This window comes from Cyanistes caeruleus, chromosome 20 (genome assembly GCF_971803275.1).
Source record: "Cyanistes caeruleus chromosome 20, bCyaCae1.hap1.1, whole genome shotgun sequence".
Taxonomy (NCBI): Eukaryota; Metazoa; Chordata; class Aves; order Passeriformes; family Paridae; genus Cyanistes; species Cyanistes caeruleus.
In genome coordinates this window covers 306,582-326,415 of record NC_141720.1, presented here as the reverse complement: position 1 = coordinate 326,415, position 19,834 = coordinate 306,582, and the positions used below count along the sequence as shown (strand labels likewise).

Sequence of the window (19,834 nt, the reverse complement as noted above, 5' to 3'; positions counted from 1 at the left end):
GCCCCTTGGTTTGTGCAGAGGCTTCGTGTGGCCACAGCCCAGAGCTGCGTGCTGCTGGGGCAGCTGAGTGCCAGAGATCAGGTAGCTAATACCAGCTTGTGAATTATGTAAGAGCCAGGAGCAGACTTGTCAGACAAGGGAGGTTTGTGCTGCGGACAGAACGGATCAGCTGTGTCCTGCTGCCACAGGATGGGACCAGCTCTGCTCCAGGGTGACTGCACAGTGCCAGACCTGTGGATGGGCACCCGCCTGCTGTTCGTGCAAGGCCCAAACTGCTAACTGTAGCTTCGCTGCTTTTTGTCTCATCGGTGAAAGCCTCAGGAAAGGTTTTTGGTTTGTGTTCTAGTTACTGTTTTATGGCTGAAAACTGCAGCTTTCTGTCACTGCCTTAAGGCCAGCTTTCCAATCTCCATAGTAACTCTTCCCAGCATCACTGTTACATAATATTTATAGGAGATACAAGCTGGCTTACAGAAGGGCTTCCAGGTGCCCCCCACAGCCGTGGCCCTGGGGAGATGGGGAGTGTTCCAGCATGGTCAGTTGAAGGTGGGCTGTGAAGGAATGTCATTACAAGGGCCATTGCTCAGGAAGGGCAGAACTGCAAATCCCGTGCATTGCCAATTCTCCTTTCTTGGCAAAGTCCTGGTATTCAGCAGAGGAGTGCAGGATGTGGTTTGGAGCCACTGTTAGCACACAAAGATCTTTACGACTCCTCTGTTTCCCTGAAACTGCCTAAACCTAAACCAAAGGGCGCTGTGATTTGTTTTACAGAAATGTTTCTTTGCTGCATTAGACCTCTACAGATCCTGAATGGAGCATGTTTCCTTCCCAGAAATATACTTAGTGTGCTGAGAATGCCTTGGGTTGTTCAGTGATAAAGCAGGCTGGGACACAGGCCTTGTACCTGGCTCTAGGTGCCTCCCTGGGCTCAGAGCAGCCCCTGCTGTGCCAGCCCTACGGCTTTCAGGTACATTTTGTAACAGATAACCCCCTGTTTGAGCTCATGCTGAAGGCTGAGAAATGTTTTAATGGCACTGATAGTTACAGACCCTGGGTAGAACAGAGCACTAAAATGAACCTGGATAGTTTGTTTTGATGGTTCCTCTCCTACGCAGCCAACTTTTCAAAAGGAAGAACATTGCAGGGTGGGAAGGTTTAGATTTCTAATGAAGTTATGAGAGCAGAGACCTGTACCAGCCTTTAGCAGTAATCATGTCCTTTGCTGGGGACAAAGGACATTTTCTATTTTACAATTTATTTCTATTTTCTACTTTCCTATTGTAATAATATTGGGAGGACTGATTACATCTGAATAATGCTTGCAAAAAGTTAGCATGCTTTTCACAGCATTCTTCAAGTTCTGTTTAATCACTTTATTTGTCTGCTTGATCTTTTCTCCAGTGAAAATTGTCATCCGGGGGGACAGGAACACTGGGAAAACCACACTCTGGCACCGACTGCAGGGAAAGAAATTTATTGAGGAATATATTCCAACTCAGGAGATCCAAGTCACCAGCATCCACTGGAATTACAAAAGTAAGATGGAAGAGGGTGGAGGGAGTGACAGTCATGGGATGGTGCCTTGGGGGAGGAAATTCCACTGCAGCCTCATTTGCTTCTTTCTTCCTGAAAATCAGACTGCTTATTTGGATTCCATGGAAACATTGAACCAGAGCTGCTCAACTTTCAGGCCACCTGAACGTGAATCGGCTGCCTGTGGGTACCAGCAATTACTGGAGTTAGAATTCTGCATGTCTTGCTTCCGATTTTAGCAACTCAAATACATGTTGCTGGTTATAATTTATTGATGCTGTAGCTCAAAAGGAAGAAGAATTCCTAGTGAGACTATCTTGGTTTGGAAAGACAGGTGTCTGCTAAGGAAGGCAGGAGCTTCTCTTGAAGTGGAAAGAATGTAATCCTCTCCCCTCCTCGAAATATTATAATTTTAGAATCAAGGGGTTCTCAGGTGAAGATATGGGAATAGGAATAACAGTTCTTTACTAGAAAAATTAAAATAAAAATGTAGTAGTAAAAAAAAAAACCACTGACAGAGTGAGAATACAACCTGACACCCTGCTGGTCAGGGTGTTGGTAGTAGTCTGATTAAATGGTGGCTGCAGCGCTCCTGCAGTGACAGACGTGGTTCTGTTGAAGCAGTGACCCTGGAGAAGGGTGTAGTTTTCCTCTGAAGGTCCTGTGGTGTAGATGGGTCCTGTTTTCCTCTGGCAATCCAGTGGAGAAAGGCTGCTGTGGTATTCCAAATCTCAGATTGTATCCAGGTAGGAATGCTTGACTCCTCCCCCTGGCTGGAGCATCTCCCAGTGGGATGATGGAATTTTATCAGTCCTGCAGTGAGACTCAATGATCATTAACAGATTTCCTCCAGAGGGAGGATGGGTCCTGGAAGAGATAAAGAACACTGCCATACCTGGTTTTAACGGGTAATAGAATATATCCTGCATTGAAACCTAAGTCAGAGACCTTATTTTTCACAAAATGCACCTGGAAATGTGCAGAGAGAATGGGTTTCTGTAGCTGCAGGACTGTCTGCACTGCCTGTCATGTTTACATGGAAATGCTGTCATTTATCTTTCTTGAATGTGTGTATTCCTTTTGCCAGTTGTATGCCTTGTTTATAAACCAAACTTCATCCTCAAAATTACAATTTTGTTTTTTTAATGGCTTTGTAAACCTCTGTATGTTACGAAGAGAGTCTACAGAAAATACTTAAACATGCTTCAAACCAGACATGAACCAGCAAGGAAATCCAGCCATCACTTATGTGACTAAGAGTATTTATGAAGTTCTTTAGACAGCATGGTTTTGGTGGACAGCTTTCACCTTCAACAGCTCACTGCCTTCTTGTGGTTGGGTTTTCTTCTGCCACAGAATTTGCTTTTCTTTGGACATTCCTATGCTTTGACATTCCTCCATGTTGGCTTTGGGTTGGGCTCTCTGAGTCATGGATGTTTTACTGAAACCTTCTAACCCTTTATGTTCTATTGTGCTTCCAGCCACTGATGACATTGTGAAAGTTGAAGTCTGGGATGTAGTGGACAAAGGTAAGATTTATAACTTTCTTTCTAATGGGGATTCATTGTTCTTTCTCAGTTTTAATTAAAATCTTACATGGATTTCAGAAATACCTGCTTCCTTCTGCTTTAAAAAAAATCTGTATTTATTATATCATTTCCTGAAAGAATAAGAAAAGGAGAGGTGAGTCCCCTATGCTAGAACCCATTATCTGGAATCTGAACTTCAGATCAAACCCAGTGTTCAAAAGCAGTTGTTCCACATGCTTATTACAGATGAAGCACCTGCTGCCCTGTGTATTCCAATTCTCTGAGCTTTTCAATAAACTTTAGACTAAACTTTGCCTTCTCCCCTTTCTGATTTCCTGTATGTTTAGACATAGGTTCTGAGTTCTTTGTTCTGGTTATAAAAGTTCTTGTTGAGCTGTTTTTTGAGGGCATTCTGTTGTTAAATTGGTAAAACTGTAGCTGCAGTGGGTAATGTATGCAGGGGAGAAGGATCAAAGAGAAGCCAATTACTTTAAAAATTCACTAGGACAGAAAATGCAATATGTGCCTTCCAAAACCTTTTCTAAATGCTTAGCCAAGGAAAATCTTATTATCTATAAATGCATTTTTCATTAGTTTTAAATTTTTGTCGGAGTGTAAACTTTTGTTTTATAAAGAGCTGACCCCCAAAACATCTGTGAAGACACAGTCTGGATGCAGTGCAAACTGGGATGCAGTGGGATCTGTTCCTGGAAGGGATTGAGGTCCAGATGTAAACCTCCACAGCTCATTCTGTAGCGTTGAATGCAGATGTTGTTTGGGTTCTAAGATGCATTTAGTATCAGCCAGGCTCCTGGTTTAGTGAGTGAGTATGGTCAGGAAAGCAGCTGCACAGGTGAGCAGCTCTTGCTCTGAGTGATGTTTCTTGTTTGGTGTCTGTCAGATTTGTTGACCACAGTAATCAAAACTCCAACTTTGATGGCTCTTCTGGTGCTGCCTTTCTGTCAGCCTTGGCTGAAATCGGTGCTCTCAGGCATTCCTCGGCAGAATGCCATTTCAGGGGCACCACCTGTGCAACCTACACTTATGTTACACCAAAAACTAAAAGTGCTATAGGAAGTGGGAAAAGGAGAAATGTCATTTTTCATGTCAGCTGAACTGTATTTGAAATAGGGAATAAAGAAAGACAATTAGCAGTAGCACATCTAGTTCAGATACCTAATGGAGCCTTCAGGGTAAATTTGAGCCAGGAACTTCAAATGAAAATCCTGAGCACTTTATCTTTTTGGTGTATTAAGCTCCAGTTTTCACAGGGTAGACAAAACCTTGCTTAGGCCAGAGTTACTGCTGAAGTCAGTCTGATTACAGTTTGGCTTTTGGATTGTGGGATAACAAGTGGAGGGCTGGAATCTGAGCAAAACATCTGTGTTCTTGCTGCCTTGCAGCTTTGGTATGAATAGATAGACATTTAATTTGGGAATCATGTGGTTCCAGCATTTATTTCTGTGAATAGCTTCTCTGAGCAGAGTCATCTTCTCAACTAGAGACTTGTCATTTTTTTGGCGAGGGGGACAGGATGTGCCATCCGCAGATGTTGATAACATCTCTTCTGGTCGTGCTTTAATTTCTGACAGTGGAGCCTATGTTGGAAATCTTAAAGAACTCCCTTCCCTTCACTTTATATTATTTTGAAATAAAACTCATTCTGTTAAGATCCATACTTATGGATCACAGATATGTACTTTTTTATTGTGCTCAATCAGTGCAGAGTAAAAATCAGATCATCATAATGTTAATGAAATCAAATCCTTTCCTATTGCCATAGCATTGTGGATTCCTTATAAACATAACTTGAGGAAAATGTTCGTATTAAGCATTAAGAGCTTGCTCATATCTAACTTTCCTCCTAATGTTACAACATTTTTCTTTTCCTTCTGTATGTTTAGGACAAAAAATCCTCCTGCGTGATGCTTTGGGTGAGAGCCACACTGGACTGTAGACTTGCAGTAGTGAAGTATCCAGTGCTGCTGTAGCATAGTGCTGACAAGACCTGATCCTCCTTTTTTTTCTCCTTGCCTACCAGATCCTGGCTCATGTGCATATTTAGAACTGGGCAGAACACTGCATTTATCAGGCTGCATTTGAAACTGTCAAAAAATGCATGTTCTGAGCACGCATTTCAACATGAAGTTTTCCAGGCTAAAATTCTTTTGCCAGTGTTTCCGCATTTTATTTTCAGAAGAAATTAGGAGACCTGTATAAATCATGGGGGAAACTGTTGAAAGCGCTGATGTGGGTTATAACTCAACAGGTGTGTCCAGGAACTGCAGTTTTCAGCTCCAGTTGTGTAAAGCAGCTTTGGGCTCTCCCCTGCTGAGCTGTGCTGCTGTTCTGTGGTCACAGGGGGCTGGGGGGAATTGCAGGAGTTGCACCCTGAAAACTGGATGTACATTTCTGGGCTGAAGTTAACAGTGATTTTCCTGAGTGGTATTTCTCCTGGTGCTCCCTAGAGGTGTGCTCCCTGTCCTTGCTGATTCAGCAATGAGGGTTTTCCCTCCAGAATCCACTGGGATGCAGAAGCAGCTCTGCTGGCTCTGCCTGGATGGTGACTTACCTTGGTACTGGTTATTTAGCATCCAGGTGATATTTTGGAAATGTGGGGAGGTTTGTTGTGAAAGCTTAATAGCTGTGAGGTTGGTTAGTGTGGTGAGGCAGTGGGGAATGGCAGCTGTCAGACTGTGCTGCTCCACTTGGCTTGTTCTTGACTATTTGGGATTCTTTTTTTAAATGTGCAGACTCCCTGGAGTCCAGACTTCCTTGCTGCCTGCTGCATTCTCCTTAGGCCCGCTCAGGGAGCTGGGATCATGTCTGGAAAGCTGCCACTTGTTAAAAATCTTCCCAAGATGAGCTTGCCTCCAGCCGTGGATTGTATTGGATTTTGTGTGGCGTATGTAGTAAATATCATCTCCTTTGCTGCTCTTGGAACTGACAGAGCACAGGAAAGATCTGTCTTAGCAAAAGTCACAATCCTGACTCATCTTTCTGGCTTTGCAGCAAGTTGTGTAACTGCTGCAGGTCATAAAGCTGTAACAGATCCTGAATGCAGAGAAGCTGCTTGAATGCAGGAGATTCAGGATCAGTTGTGAATTCCTGTCTTGTAACTTATGCCACTTAGGTTCCCATATATTTTCAATACATGACTGAAGGCATCAAATCATGTTTTTTTCTGTTGCCCACAAGATAGACTTTCCCTTGTATTGAAGATTCCTTTCCTCCTTGCTGCACCTTCACCACTCTGCCTCCCAGACATGTGCTGTAAGAAGGAGAGATCAGAATTCATATTTCTATTATTTTCAGATGTCCCAAGTTAGATAACACAAGGGATTCACATATTCCAGATGTGTATTTTTGACTGGTGAAGGGAAGCAGCCTTCTTGCATGGTGGACAGCATTTGTTAGCAAGCTGTACTGAATCCTTCTATCCTGCAATAAAACTGATGATACATACTGCTGCAGAGACTCAAGTGATGATCACAACCCCAGTGTCCAGTAGGAGCTGTTCTGTAGACTCCAGGGCACTGCTGCCAAGTGTATTTAGTGCCAGTGCTGCTCTTACACCTGTAAATGAGGAGCAGCCGTTGTTCCAGGGAGAGGACCTGAGCCATTGCAGCACTAACACCCGTGTTTTTTGACTGAAGCTCCTCCATTACACATCAGTACAGCCTCAGATCTGGACCTCATGCATACAGTGGCACAATCCTCACTGTGCCCTTGCCTTTATAGGCTAAATTACATCTTTTCACTGTATAGATCTTATCTTTGTCTGGTTCATCCTGCCGTTTGGGTTCCAAAAATAGAGCCTGTGCATGAATCTGTACACACATGCGCTTTTCAGCTCTGTGACTCCTTTGAGATGACCTCCTTTGCAGCACTGATGAGCAGTGTAGGAGAAAATTACTTATTCCTCTGGATACACACAGAAAGGAGAGGGAGCAGGGAGAGGTGTGCAGGTTGTACATTCTGTCTCAGAGCATTGACTGCAAGTGTGCCCAGGTTAGACAGACATCTTCATTGCTCAGATGGGAGGAATGATGGAGAGTATTTGTGGTTGCTTGGGCTTCTCTTTTAATACCTAGAAATTTAGGTCATGCCAAGCATAATTTAGCAGTGACTGCAGAAATAGCAATGTATGGATATTCAGAGAAGCCACACAAATGTCACTGACTTGAAATGAATTGAATTGGGAAATGACATGCATGGCCTAGACATCCCACACCTTCAGCTGCATGGGGAGAATCAGAGCCCATATTTGGATTCCTCAGGGAAACACTGCCCAAATGAGGAGGGATCAGGATTAATATTTCTGCTGCTTTCAGATGTCAGCAGTAAGATGACGTGAGTGGGCAAACATTTTGCAGTGATGCACAGAAGCACCAACCAGAGCTGCCTGCTGTAACCTGCAGCATTAAAGCTTTTCTGAGTAACTGTGTTTTCTTACTATTTATCCTTGAGCTGTGTGCAGGAAAAACAAACCCTGTGGCTCTGGCCTTTGGAGCACATGTAGGCTGTCTCTCCATCTCCACGGTTCCTTTCCCACCATTTGGTTTCTCTTGGATTGCTTACATAAGTTCTGTCTGTCTTTGGATTGCTTTACTGTTCATTTTTTAATAGCCCAGCTGGGATTCTTCAGCAAGGCATACCTATCCCACCCCTCCTCATCCCCCAGGCTTACAGTAGAAGTAGGATCTGCTTTAAGGTTGTGTTCAAACTGCTGTGCACCTGTCCAGACCCATCCTCCAGTTCTTTGCCCAGTGTAACGTTTTTTATGTTTTTTACAATTCTTTTGAAGGAAAATGCAAAAAACGAGGAGATGGTTTGAAACTGGAGAATGACCCTCAGGAGGTGAGTCACCTGGAATTCAAAGGTCTGAGGCCTCTTGTCCACCTTTAGTCCATGGGGAACAAGTTCTATATTTGTTCCTGCTCTAAGGACAGCCTGGCAGGTGGGTGAGGGACAGTGGGATCCCTGATGCCCTTCATTCTTTGCTCTGTGCATTTCAGCCTTGCCCCTGCCCTCACTGCAGCGTCCCTGCTGATTTCTATTCCTGTCACTGGGAATGACTGTGCCCCAGATGTTTGCTCAGCAGCAGGACAAGGATGGGTTCTAGCATGTGCTGTCAGAGACTGTTAGATGCTTCACATCCCCTTCCTATGGGAAATGAAGGCTGGGAAGCACCAGGTATCTTATTTCAGTGGTAATGGTGTGAAATCCACAGGTACTCCTTAAAGTGATTGCCACTTTAGGAAGTTTGCCCACTCAGTACTGTATCCATTGTGTTCTGTATCAGCCTGAAGCTGAATCCAGTTATTTACTGCTTCTTTGCCTTTATTTCCTCAGGCAGAATCGGAAATGGCTCTGGATGCAGAGTTCCTGGATGTCTATAAGAACTGCAATGGTGTAGTGATGATGTTTGACATCACCAAGCAATGGTAAGCCACTGGCACCATGTGATTCTCCCTTATTCAGGCAAAACAAATGACTTGCAGATTTCCAGATTCCCAGCTGGACTTGGAAGCTGATAACCAGGCTAATGAGTTGAAGCAAGCTTGTATCCTTTAAAATAAAAGCTTTATCTTGTGACATGGCTTTTGATACACCTCTCCTGGGCTTGTTCCAAACCAGCAGTGGCCCAGTGGGTTGTGTGCTGCAATTGCTGATACGCTGCTGACTGAGGCTTGATAATTAGTGCTATGTGCAAAGTGCATGTTGCAAACCCCTGCTCCCCAGAACACAAGGGAAAGGAGGATGCTAGTGAGAAATTCCCAAGAAACTGGTATTAGTAAGGATTATTTAGAGGCTCCAGGCTGTATTAATCTACAGAAGTAATGAACTGTTGATTTTGCACATCTGAGGAGGGTGAGAGAGATAAGGAAACCCGAGTGAAAAGAGGAGGGGGGTGAGAGCTCCTGCTTTGTATTTATTTTTGTATATTTGTTGTTTTCAGGTTTGGTGTGGGTCAGTGAGCCTGTGGACAGCTGAAGGGAGGGAATCCTTTCCTTTTGCTGACCCACACTGTTTTGCAGGATTGAGATTGCTGTAGGAAATGTGAGGGTTCTGGTGAAAGTGGCTTATTAAGCTTTTGAAGTTCTTTTTGAATAAAGAATCATCCAAACATATTGGGGGTTAATCTATTTCTCTGACAGGGTAAAGAAGCCACAGACTTAGAAGGATTTTGGGAAAAAAAAACAACCTGTTTTTTTTCTTTGTGATTTGTGCATGAAACTGCTAACAGAAGAATGTTCCCACTCATCTGCCTCTCTCTCTCCCCTCTGATGAAGGACATTTAACTATATTCTGAGGGAGCTTCCTAAAGTGCCGACACACGTGCCAGTGTGTGTGCTTGGGAATTACCGGGATATGGGGGAGCACCGGGTCATCCTGCCCGGTGACGTGCGGGACCTCATTGACAACCTGAACAGGTGAGAGGTCACTGGGCAGGGCAGCAGCCTCAGTAACCGTGTCACTGCCGTGTTTCACATCCGTGTCACGTGTGTCCTTTGTCCTGCACCAGCCTTGGGCCCCCAGAGCTCCCCGAGTCTCACAGGCAGCATTTGCTGACCCCATGGGCCCTTTGATCCGGAGCAGATTGTTCACCAATCTGAGGTGCTCTGTTATGTGGTATCAAATAGTATTTGTTGGTCAAGGTTCAGTAGATTTTACCTTTTTATATAGTTTTATGATTTTAAGGCATTTTTTTTCATTTTTCTCATCTCTTATTTGTTTAGGCCTGTGTCAGGTACAAAGAAATGGTGTCAGTTTTAAGACTTTATCCATGATGAAATAATTTCTTTACAAATTAATTCATATGTATTATTTTTGTCAGTCCTGTTGTGGTTTTAAAACAAAAACCTTCACTGTGAAATGAACAGCTTGTAAAGCTGTGAATTCCCAGTTTAGGAAACCAGCATCCCAGTGTCCTGACAGAGTATTTCTTAGCCTGGCAGGCACATGACACTGTCACACACCAATATCCACCTTCTGCCACCCTTCACTGTGAACTTTGGCTGTGCACAAAATAATGAGTCCAAGCAGAAAGACCCTCTGGGCTGCATTTGAGGGTGGGGGGCTGGCTTGTGGGGTGGCTCATGGTGTGTTACTCAGTCCTGTGCAGGGTGTGTTCTCCTCTCTGCTTGGCACAGGCCTCCCGGCTCCTCCTATTTTCGCTATGCTGAGTCTTCCATGAAGAACAGCTTTGGCCTCAAGTACTTGCACAAGTTCTTCAACATCCCCTTCTTGCAGCTACAGGTAAGGCAGGGATGTTATCCTGATGTGCTGGGTGTGTGGGGCAGATGGGATTTGCTTCCTCTCTAAAGCAGGAATTTGGTATTTGAGGTTTCATTTGCTGTTAAAGGATCCTGAGTAGATTCTTGTTTTCATTAAAGTTGGTATAATAAAATTATGTCAGAACATTAGTGCCTGTGTCTGACTTAAACATGTCTCTGGTTACAAGAGATCAGCTGTGCTGAGTGTCCCAATGCTGACCTCTATAGAAAGGCTCCATTTTCACTGGCATGAAAATGGGATCCAGTGGTGCAGTTTCCAAGTCAAAAATGTGAAATACACACATTTGTTAAACTTCAGATTTCAATTCTGTTCAGTTAAAACTCAGATGAGATTTGGCCATTATCTGAGTAGTTCAGAAACCTCTGTTTGCTGAAAATGTTTGCCCTAATAAAAGGCAATAAATATGAGATCCATGTGCTTGGATCTTGTTCACATGGATCCAATCTTGTATTTCCTTTGTATTTGAGGATTCTTGAGAGAGCGAGGGAAGGCCAAAGGCTGCAGAGGGTGGGATTCTCATCTGTGGGCCTTTAGAAGATCAGCTTTTGGGGTGATCCTACAGGGGTCCTTTGGGATCAGTAGCTTCTGCTTTTTGAGGCCACGTGTCACGTTATGTCATTGTTTTCCATTTGATGGGAAAAACCCAGGCATGATCTTGATTATGTTTCACCAGTAATTGAAGTGTCTAAAAGAGAAGGATGGTGCCCAGTATGAAATGCACATAGGATTTAATCAGCCTCAGAGGTTTCTGTGTCCCCCAGGCTGTCCCTCAGCGGGGTTGGGGTCAGTGTGTGGTTTTCAGCAGCACATTCCCGTGCTCAGTTTACAGTAATGCATCTTCCATGGAGAAAGCAGGGGCTGAAATCCATACCCCCAGTACAGAGCACATTCTCTCTGCTGGCCTGAGCTCTTCAATTATTTATCAGTTCATTTCCAGGGGCAGGATTGGCAAACCTGAGGATGCAGTTTAGCAGTAGGTATTGCTGGTGGCCCACAAATGGGGGGCCATCAGATGCTGCGCTGGAAGGAGACAGGATTCTGCAGACAGCTGAAATCTCCTTTTCCCAGGAAGCCCTTGCAAGTGGCTTTCAGCCAAAGCACTGGTCTCTAGCACATGATTTATTCTCTTCTTTTGGGTCATTGCAGAAAATAAGCTGTTTCTTTAATATTTTAATAACCAGTGTGGTAAAATTTTTTTTTTTTTTTTAAAGTATTTGGAAGTTTGTTTGTAGTGATGAATTTGTACAAAATTGATTGCAACTCTCTTTTTATTAAATATATATTCTTGATTTATTGTGGTCCGTGGAAATAAATAAAAGTGGTGTATGTCTCAGTGCCAAAGTGTAAGGCAAGTCTAATTAAAGTCATTACCAAGGAGCCTAAGGTAAGCACTGGAGAGCAGCGGCCCTTCTGTCTCTGTTTGTTCAGCTAATTTGCTCAGCATGCATTTCACCTGTCTTAGGAAACTGGGGACAAAGAAGCAGCAGACTTGCCCTTTTTTGTCTCATTTTTGCTTATACTGCATGAATAATGTAAAACATTATATAATATATATATTATAGTAGATATCTACTACTGAGATCTTGATTTTCTTGAATTTTAAAATCTAGAATTTGAATTCTACAATCCTTATTAGTACTTCTGATTAGTGTAGCAACTTTAAATATGAATAGCATGTTTTGCTGAATCTTTCTTGTCTGTAAATGACAACAAAGGAATTGTCATTATGTAATGACTTCATAATTCCATGCATACATGTTAATTAAAGTCAAGTTTTCATCTTCAGAGAGTACTTGAAAATGATGAATAAAAATTACTCAGCAAAGAGAGTGCTCCAAGCTCTTAACACAATGGCAAAGTTAAACATGAAGACTGTATATGCCTTGGAAACAGTAAATTACCTTAAATGATCACAGAAGCCCTTAAATTTCAAGAAGGGCTGCATCTTCCAGTAAATTAAGGTTATCAGCTGTGATGAATCACCTAGTCTTATGGTACAAAATAAAAAATACTTAAAGCTTTTTTGCTGATTTCAGTCATAGTAGAATTTGATATAAATCAGTTGCTCCATGGAGGGCTCAGGCTGTGCTGTGACCGTTCCCCAGAACACAGCACTTGGTGTGGTTTGTGTGAGCCAGAAGAGTTGGTTGCTCTTCAAACCTGTGCAGTGTCTTCATAGCTTCAAAGTTATCACATCTACAAAACCATAATGCCAGCAGCATGTGCATGTAGAGACTGAGCATCATCACTTCATGCAAATGTTTGTCTTCTCAGGTGGATTTTATTCTGGGAATTGTGTAATAGACTTCATTTTGGGCTTTTAATCTGATGGGATCTATCTGCAGTGAGTTCAAGTGTCAGGGAATTAAGAATTCACCATGGTTATTGATGCTAGCCTTCAAAAATATTTGTCAGTGCAAAGCTGAAATGTACTTGGAGGCATTTATCAAAGAAAAACCTTTGGCAGTTTGGAGAAAGCCTGGGGTTTCTCTTGCTTGTCCTTCCGCCTGGGCAGGAGTGCAGGCTGTGGCACCACAGACCTGCTGTAATGGGGACTGTGCAGGGCTGGGACTCACCAACCCAACTCAGCACAAGCTGGCCCTGCTCTGTGCCACCAGAGGCAGTGGCAGAGGGAGGATTGATGCCCTCAGGCACCAAGCATCATGGCTTTTGACTCCAGAATTTGGGAGCTGAGCTGATTGGCGTGGCCAGTGGCCAGCTGTGTGCAGGGGATGGGGCTGTGGGCAGGATTTGCACCACTGACAGCTCTAGTCTTGTCCAGGGGATCGGGAATGATGTTTCTGCAGGAGTGGATGTCGTGCCAGCCCTGCAGGGCTGCAGCCCTTGAGGGAGCTGCCTGTGTCTGTGGTTATTGATCTCTCCTTGCTGCCGTCTGGATGTCGGGAGGAGGGAATCAGTTAAGCCAGCTCTTCCTCTCAGCTGAGGTTTTTGTTTGAGTTCTGTGGGAAAGGAAGGACTGAGTCCTGGGTTACATTAGTGCGTCAACTCACTTTATTGCCCATTGGAAATGGGCTAGGGTGCTTGTCCCCCATCTGTGTAACAGCAGCTGGAGGCAGAGGGGCAAGGACTTCTGAAATGTAACTGAGTTGACAGGTTGTGCTCCCTCATCAACCCCGAGAGCAAAAAAAAATGGGAGGCTTTGCATCAGCTGGGTCCTGCCCCCAGAGGGACTGATTTAGCACAGGGAACATCAAAGGCCTGAGTGAATGAGTTGCACAACTGATCTCTGCAGGAGCTGAATCCATTCTCCAAATGTAGCTGGTGCTGTGATGTCTGAAATAACACATTGCAGATTTATGGCTGAGAACAGCTCACAGAACAAGATGCTTCTTACACACAGACTTTATGGATTATCTCCTTTTTATTCACTTTCTCTTTGTGTTCTGAATTTAAAGGGACACCGTGATCAGGGCCAGGGCTCCTGTTGGATGTGTTGCTTTGGTGAAGTGGTGACACAGGATCTCAGTGCACAGAGATCTGTTACAGTGGCCCTTCTGCTTAGACCCAGCTTGTTTTCCTTTCCTCAGAGGGAGACGTTGCTACGGCAGCTGGAGACAAATCAGCTGGATATTGATGCAACTCTGGAGGAGCTGTCAGTGCAGCAAGAGACTGAAGACCAAAACTACGAACTGTATGTCACTGAGCTGTCTTTTCTAACTGCTTTGGGTGTCACATGAATGTTGGGCAGCCCCAGCTGTGGCATATGGCCAGGTTGAAGGGTCTAGGGAGGAACTTTTAGGGATCCTTTGGATAAAATGTTGCTTTTGAATGGCATCACCTGAAGTAAAGCATGTGCCTGGGAATCCCCGTGAAATGGTCTGGTTCCTACCAGCACATGGCTGGGGAGGGCAGGGCAGGTGGGGCTGGGCAGCACACCTGGAGCCAGCACACGCTGATGTAGATAAAATGCTGGAAGGGGATATTTTCCATCCCTCAGCTGCTCAGCACACAAGCTGGTTCTTCTCCTGGCTGTTGCACACCTATGTATTGTATGTCCTAAGATAGCAGAAAGTGATAGCAACAACACTGCTGTCTTCTGTTCCCTTTGAGCACTTCTGAACTCCTTGATGTATTTCTGGATTGAAATAGTGGCTGGTTCCTCTGCCCTGTGTCTGTTCTGTGTCCTGGCTGTGTGCTTGGCTGCTTGTGATGGTGTTTGACAGCTTTAGCCCCATGAAGCCAGTACAACTGTAGCACAGTGAACAGGAATCCATGTTCTCTGAATTCCCATCACAAGGCCTTTATTGCACTGGTGTGGTTCCAGAAAAGTCAGCCTCAGAATGTATTGAAAAAAGATTATTTACAGGCAGCTTTGTTTGGAAATTGGAATCGATGGTTATGAAATATTCATGTGCAGGCTTTTGGACAAGCATTTTTCAGACCAAATTTCAAGTTCTATAACCTTGTTCAGCATGTTTTCCTTGGAGAGCATTGAAATACCCCAATTCACACAAAGCAATGCTGTTTCCAGAGCATTCACCTCGTTCTCCTCCTGAGGGACAAGGTAGGCACCTCATGCCTTCAGCACTTCTCTTGATGTCCCTACTCAAAAGACTGAGTGGGCTGTGCTGCCAGATGGTTTAACATACTTCTGTTTGTACTGCTTCAGTAATGGGAGAATACTTAATAGAATCAGGAGTTGGTAGAGCTGTTTCAAACTCACAGCACGAGATCTTGCCCTTCCAGCAGCTTTAGTGTGTCCTAGGTCTCAATATGTGTCAATTCAGCTCACAAATCCAGCAGAAAAACAGGCCGGATGGGGCTTGGAGCAGCCTGGTCCAGTGAAAGGTGTCCCTGCCTGTGGCAGAGGCATGTAATTGAGATGAGCTTTAAGGTCCCATCCAACCCAGACCAGTCTGAGATTCTGTGACCGTGAAATCTTATCTTGGCTTTATCTACCTCAGGGTTAATCTGTGTTGGGCTGGCTCTGAGAAGAGATCTTAGATCTTAAAGCAGCAGTGTGGTGGTGGTGGAAGAGGGGTGGCCAGACCTCCTAGTTCCAGCAACAGGTATTAGACTGGATCATCCCACCCAGCATGACCACACTGCCATGCTGGTAGGCAGCAGATCAGGCTGCAGATTAGCTTAATGTGGCCTCAGAAATATCAGAGCCTGACAAAAGAGGAGTTAGAATTTTCTGTAAGATTCTGGTTTAGCAAATAAAGTGACATCCTTATGCTGCTGGCCAGCTCCTGCATGTTCATATCTGTACTGAGGCCAAAGTTCTTCACTTTCAGAAAATAACACTTTTTAGAGAAAGGGCTTTAAAATACCTTCCTTGCTAGAGGCACGGATCCCAAAAGAACAGCATCAGGCAGTCTCATGTCTCAGTACTTTGTTCACACTGACTAAGGGTTTAGGGTCATTTTAGGCTATTTTAGGGTGTTTAAGGTTTTTCTCTGTACCCCAGGTAGAAACAGAGAGTCTGTTTGTTTGAGTGGCACCTCTGTGGGACAGATGAGCTGCAAAGGGGTTAGTTCAGCCCCGGAGCTGAAAGGTATGCACTTCTTACATTCAATTTTTATCCCTGCAGGAGGTCTCCAGGCTCAAATTTTGTAGCCAAAGGCCTAATTTAAAGAAATATTCACATTCATATGGCAGAGAACCCAGGTTTGGATTAAGTCTCAACCTTATTAAACAGTTTGGGCTGGGAAACAGAGTATGTGTGGACACAACAGTGTGTGTTGGGAATCAGAGCTTGCAGCAGTGAGGCAGATCTGCAGTACTCATTATTGGGGCTTGGGAAGGTCCTCGCATCCATGATTGTCAGATGCCCATCATTTTGGGATTACCAGCTTTAATACTCCTATCAGTGAATGTCCAAGTAAGCCCCTGGTACACTGTCTGCTGCCACTCACCCTGTTGTGCACAGTGTGTGTGTTGGTGCAGTGTGACTTGGTGACCCTTGACAGATCACAGAACTGTGGAATCCTCAGGGTTGGAAAAACCTCTAAGATCATCAAGTCCAGCTGTTAACCCAGCACTGCCAAAGCCACCACCCCACCATATCCCCAAGTGCCACACCCACGTGTTTTTCAAACACTCCCAGGGCAACCTGTTCCAAAGTCTGACTGCCCTTTTTGTGAAGAAATTTCCCCTGATATCCAACCTGAACCTCCTGTGGTGCAACTTGAGCTCTCTTTTGCTTTTTCCTTTTTATTGGTTCTTACTTGGTAGAGGAGCATCTCCTGTCATGTCATTTGTGTTAGTTGCTTCAGTTTAGACAGCACAGGGAGTTCTGCTGTGGGTCACCCAAATTGCACAGCAAGGGGAGATGACTGCAGGTATTTGGGACCACAGGCCATGGTGTGCACTTCCTTGGAGGCCATTCCTGCTCTCCTGCCATAAAATCAGGCCACAGAGCATGGCAAGGTGACAGCACTAGGACATTTCAGATATTCCCTTCACCCCTGTGCATGTCTGGTAGCTGCTGTGTCACAATGACCGGTGCTAAATTTGGCTCAGTGAGAACAGAAAGAGAACAAAAACTCTTCCTCCTGCTGCAGCAGGCAGGGAACCTGAGGACAAAACGTCACTGATCCAAAATGTGGATCCCAGAGACAACACCAGGTGGCACACAATGCTGCCTCTTCCACCTTACGTAAGCCAGCCTGGGCAGCCACTGCCTGGATGTACCTGGGGGAGACACGGTCTGCTTCCAGTTCTTTCCTTGTGTTCAGGCTTCTCACCACCTGACACACCTCTGGTACTGTCCCTGTGCTTTCAGACTTTACATTTTCAGTGCTGCTAAGAGAACATTTCAGCCCTTTTTGAGTTCTTGAATTCTTATTACACAAACAGTAATGACTTTTATGATGTTCTGAACTTGTACCTAATTTGCTCAATTTCTCCATTTTTAATTGTACCCATCTTCTGTTTTCACAGAAAACTTGTTTATGTTCAGTGTGCCCATTCCCCCACTAAAGGGTGCCAGGGATGGACAGCCCTTTTGGAGAAGAAATTTTCCCCAATACCCAACCTAAACCTCCCCTGGCACAACTGGAGGTGTCTCCTCTCACCCTGTGGGTGCCAGGCCAGTGACTGCAGACAGACATTTGGGCTGCCCTGCTGAGGACTCTGCTTTGGGGAGACACGTTCCCTGCAGGGACGGCTTTAATCACTGCAGAGTCATTGGCTGGGGGCTGGGGTTTATTTGCCTGGTTGGTTTTTTCCACATTGAGCATAGCTCATAATTTCAGCAAGACAGTGGTGCTGAGTAACACCCACACAGTGGCAGGAGGAGCTGCTTCTGGAGCTGTTCTCTGCTATCCTCCACTGCATGGAAGTACAGGTCTGGAATGACACCAGCTACAGGCTGAATTACCAGTTGGGAAAGTAAACCCACTCCTGTCTTTCTCTTCCCTTTGCCCCACTTTTATCTTCCTGCTGTGAATCCTTGTGGTCATCAGACAGGTCAGGAGCCAGCCTGTACTGGAATGAGACTATCTGGGTCATGTTTTCTGGGGCTGCTGTGTTAAGTGCATCTAAGCCTGTCATCAGTCAGTCTTGCTAGAGAAGTGGGGACATGGAGCATGTCCTCTATTTAATGGAGCAGGAAATTATCCTCCTGCATCCATTTTGTCAGGTGGAAAACAGGACAACAGCAGGAATTGAAACCTTCTTGGCCATTGATTCCACATTCAGGAACTTGGGCTAGAGGGATTGGGGCAGTACCTTTAATGAGGCCAAAACAAGTATGTGGAAATCTAACCCTCACTAATCCCAGTTAAAATGATATCATCCAGCCAATTAATCTTCATTTCACAATTAATAAAGTAACCCAGAGCCTTTCTTGTTAGATGAAATACCCGCTAGAATCAGGAGCCAAAAAACTTGAGGCTGTTCCCATCTCCAAAAGTAAATGAGCAGGAGCACTGACAGTTTTAGGAATTGTGAGGCTAACAAGTCCTTTTGTGTTTTTTGTGTTCTCCCTGGGAGCAGAGCAACAGTAACCTCAGGCCCTGATGAATTTTTGTTCCCACAGAGCATGTTCATCTTTAAAATTGCATAACAGTCTCCTCTTGCAAGCAGGTCCAACCACAAGTAAATTATTCAGGAATTCGAGGATGTTTTAGACTTGTTACTTGGTCTGTAATGGAAGGATTGAAAGGCAAATAAGGAGCCCCTGTGGGTGAGGACAGATGACCCACCTGGACATGAATGATATATTTGCAGTCTCTGTATCCCAATGGAATAAAGGTGCTCAGGTGTGAGTTCACCCTGTGCTTTAGTGGGACCTGGTCCTTCATCCAGTGTGGGCACGAAGCTGCTTATTCCACAGTAAGGTTCTGAGTGAGTCCTTTTCCAAAGGACTGATGGATAGAATGAGGAATGGACAGATTGTATAGAATCTGAGAAGAAACAGACACTTGGCAGCTTTGGCCCAGTGTGTTCCCAAAACAGCCACACTTGTGCCTCTGAGGAGTGTGTATAAAGCCAGAGAAAGCATTCATGCATTATGTAGTATTTTCAAAGTGTGGAGGATGCTTAGACACCTTCATCCTGGAAATTACTGCGAGCTTGTTGGCAGCATTTTATGTGTGCTGGTTTTCCACCCACCTCCCTCACAAAAGATCTAACTATAAAAACTCATCAGAGCTGGTTTATGCAGCCCGTGTAGAACCAGTGTCAGACCACCCTGATTTCCCCAGTGTCACAGCACAGGGCTTGGCCCACGTGTCTAGGTTGGAGCTGATGGAGGTGACATGAAGCACATGTGTCACAGCTGTTCTCAGTGCTATGCTGGAGCAAGAGTCTGTGTTGTGCTGTCCCCAAATTACCATTTGTATCTTCCTACTAAAGAACCTGCTATCTCCTGTTTTTATGCCCTTCACACACCACAGGTCACAAAGGTACAGGAGCACAGGTGCAGAGAAAGCCTGCATGTGTTTTATGCCCCAGTCTGGTTGTGCTGCAGGGAAGGATGACACTCTTTAGACTTCAGTTATATAGCAGGTTTTTTTTCCTCCAGCTCTTAAATTTCATGTGTTTCTGGAGGAGAAACAGGTGGTAGTCACAGCCTTCCCTCCCTCTGGAGCTGGCTACTTTCCCAGAACAAAGCAGGTTGTTTCCAAAATGGGCAGCTTTGACAGAACCACATACAGTAAATCTCCAAATACTCTGGTATTGTTAAGAGTTTCCTGTGCTTTGTTGAGTCCAGCTTTAACTACCCTTTGAGCTTCATATTCTGTATCCTAATGTGACTCTATACTCTTTGTGTCTCCTTGTTCCAAAATCTTCAGTGTACAATCATCTTATCCTACCTGAGTCAGCCAGTTGCCTCAATGGTGGGACTCGGTGACCTGAGGCTCAGAGGTTGTTCATTCTGGTTTCAGGCAGTGTTGGTGATTTGGGTGTTTCACAGACAGTCAGGGAGCCTGGCACAGTGAGGAGAGCAAATGCTGCTGGCAGCAGTACCTTGGCTGCTGGGTGCTTGCAGGCTTCCATCC

At 44.7% G+C, this 19,834-nt stretch overlaps 1 protein-coding gene across 2 annotated transcripts in view; it reads left to right on the top strand.

The window, feature by feature from the left end:
- The window catches only part of RABL6 (RAB, member RAS oncogene family like 6), a 39,786-nt gene that overhangs the window by 2,427 nt on the left and 17,525 nt on the right, over nucleotides 1-19,834 (top strand). The window contains exons 1-8 of one of the 2 annotated variants that reach the window (XM_086858235.1): nucleotides 772-967; nucleotides 1,402-1,536; nucleotides 3,015-3,062; nucleotides 7,870-7,922; nucleotides 8,418-8,509; nucleotides 9,359-9,499; nucleotides 10,220-10,325; nucleotides 13,913-14,016. In XM_086858235.1, the coding sequence (XP_086714361.1) occupies nucleotides 8,430-8,509; nucleotides 9,359-9,499; nucleotides 10,220-10,325; nucleotides 13,913-14,016 (431 nt within the window). In that variant the 5' untranslated portion in view covers nucleotides 772-967; nucleotides 1,402-1,536; nucleotides 3,015-3,062; nucleotides 7,870-7,922; nucleotides 8,418-8,429. Of the gene's footprint in view, nucleotides 1-771; nucleotides 968-1,401; nucleotides 1,537-3,014; nucleotides 3,063-7,869; nucleotides 7,923-8,417; nucleotides 8,510-9,358; nucleotides 9,500-10,219; nucleotides 10,326-13,912; nucleotides 14,017-19,834 lie in introns of those variants that run through there. The other variant, XM_086858234.1, reaches the window with a different exon arrangement.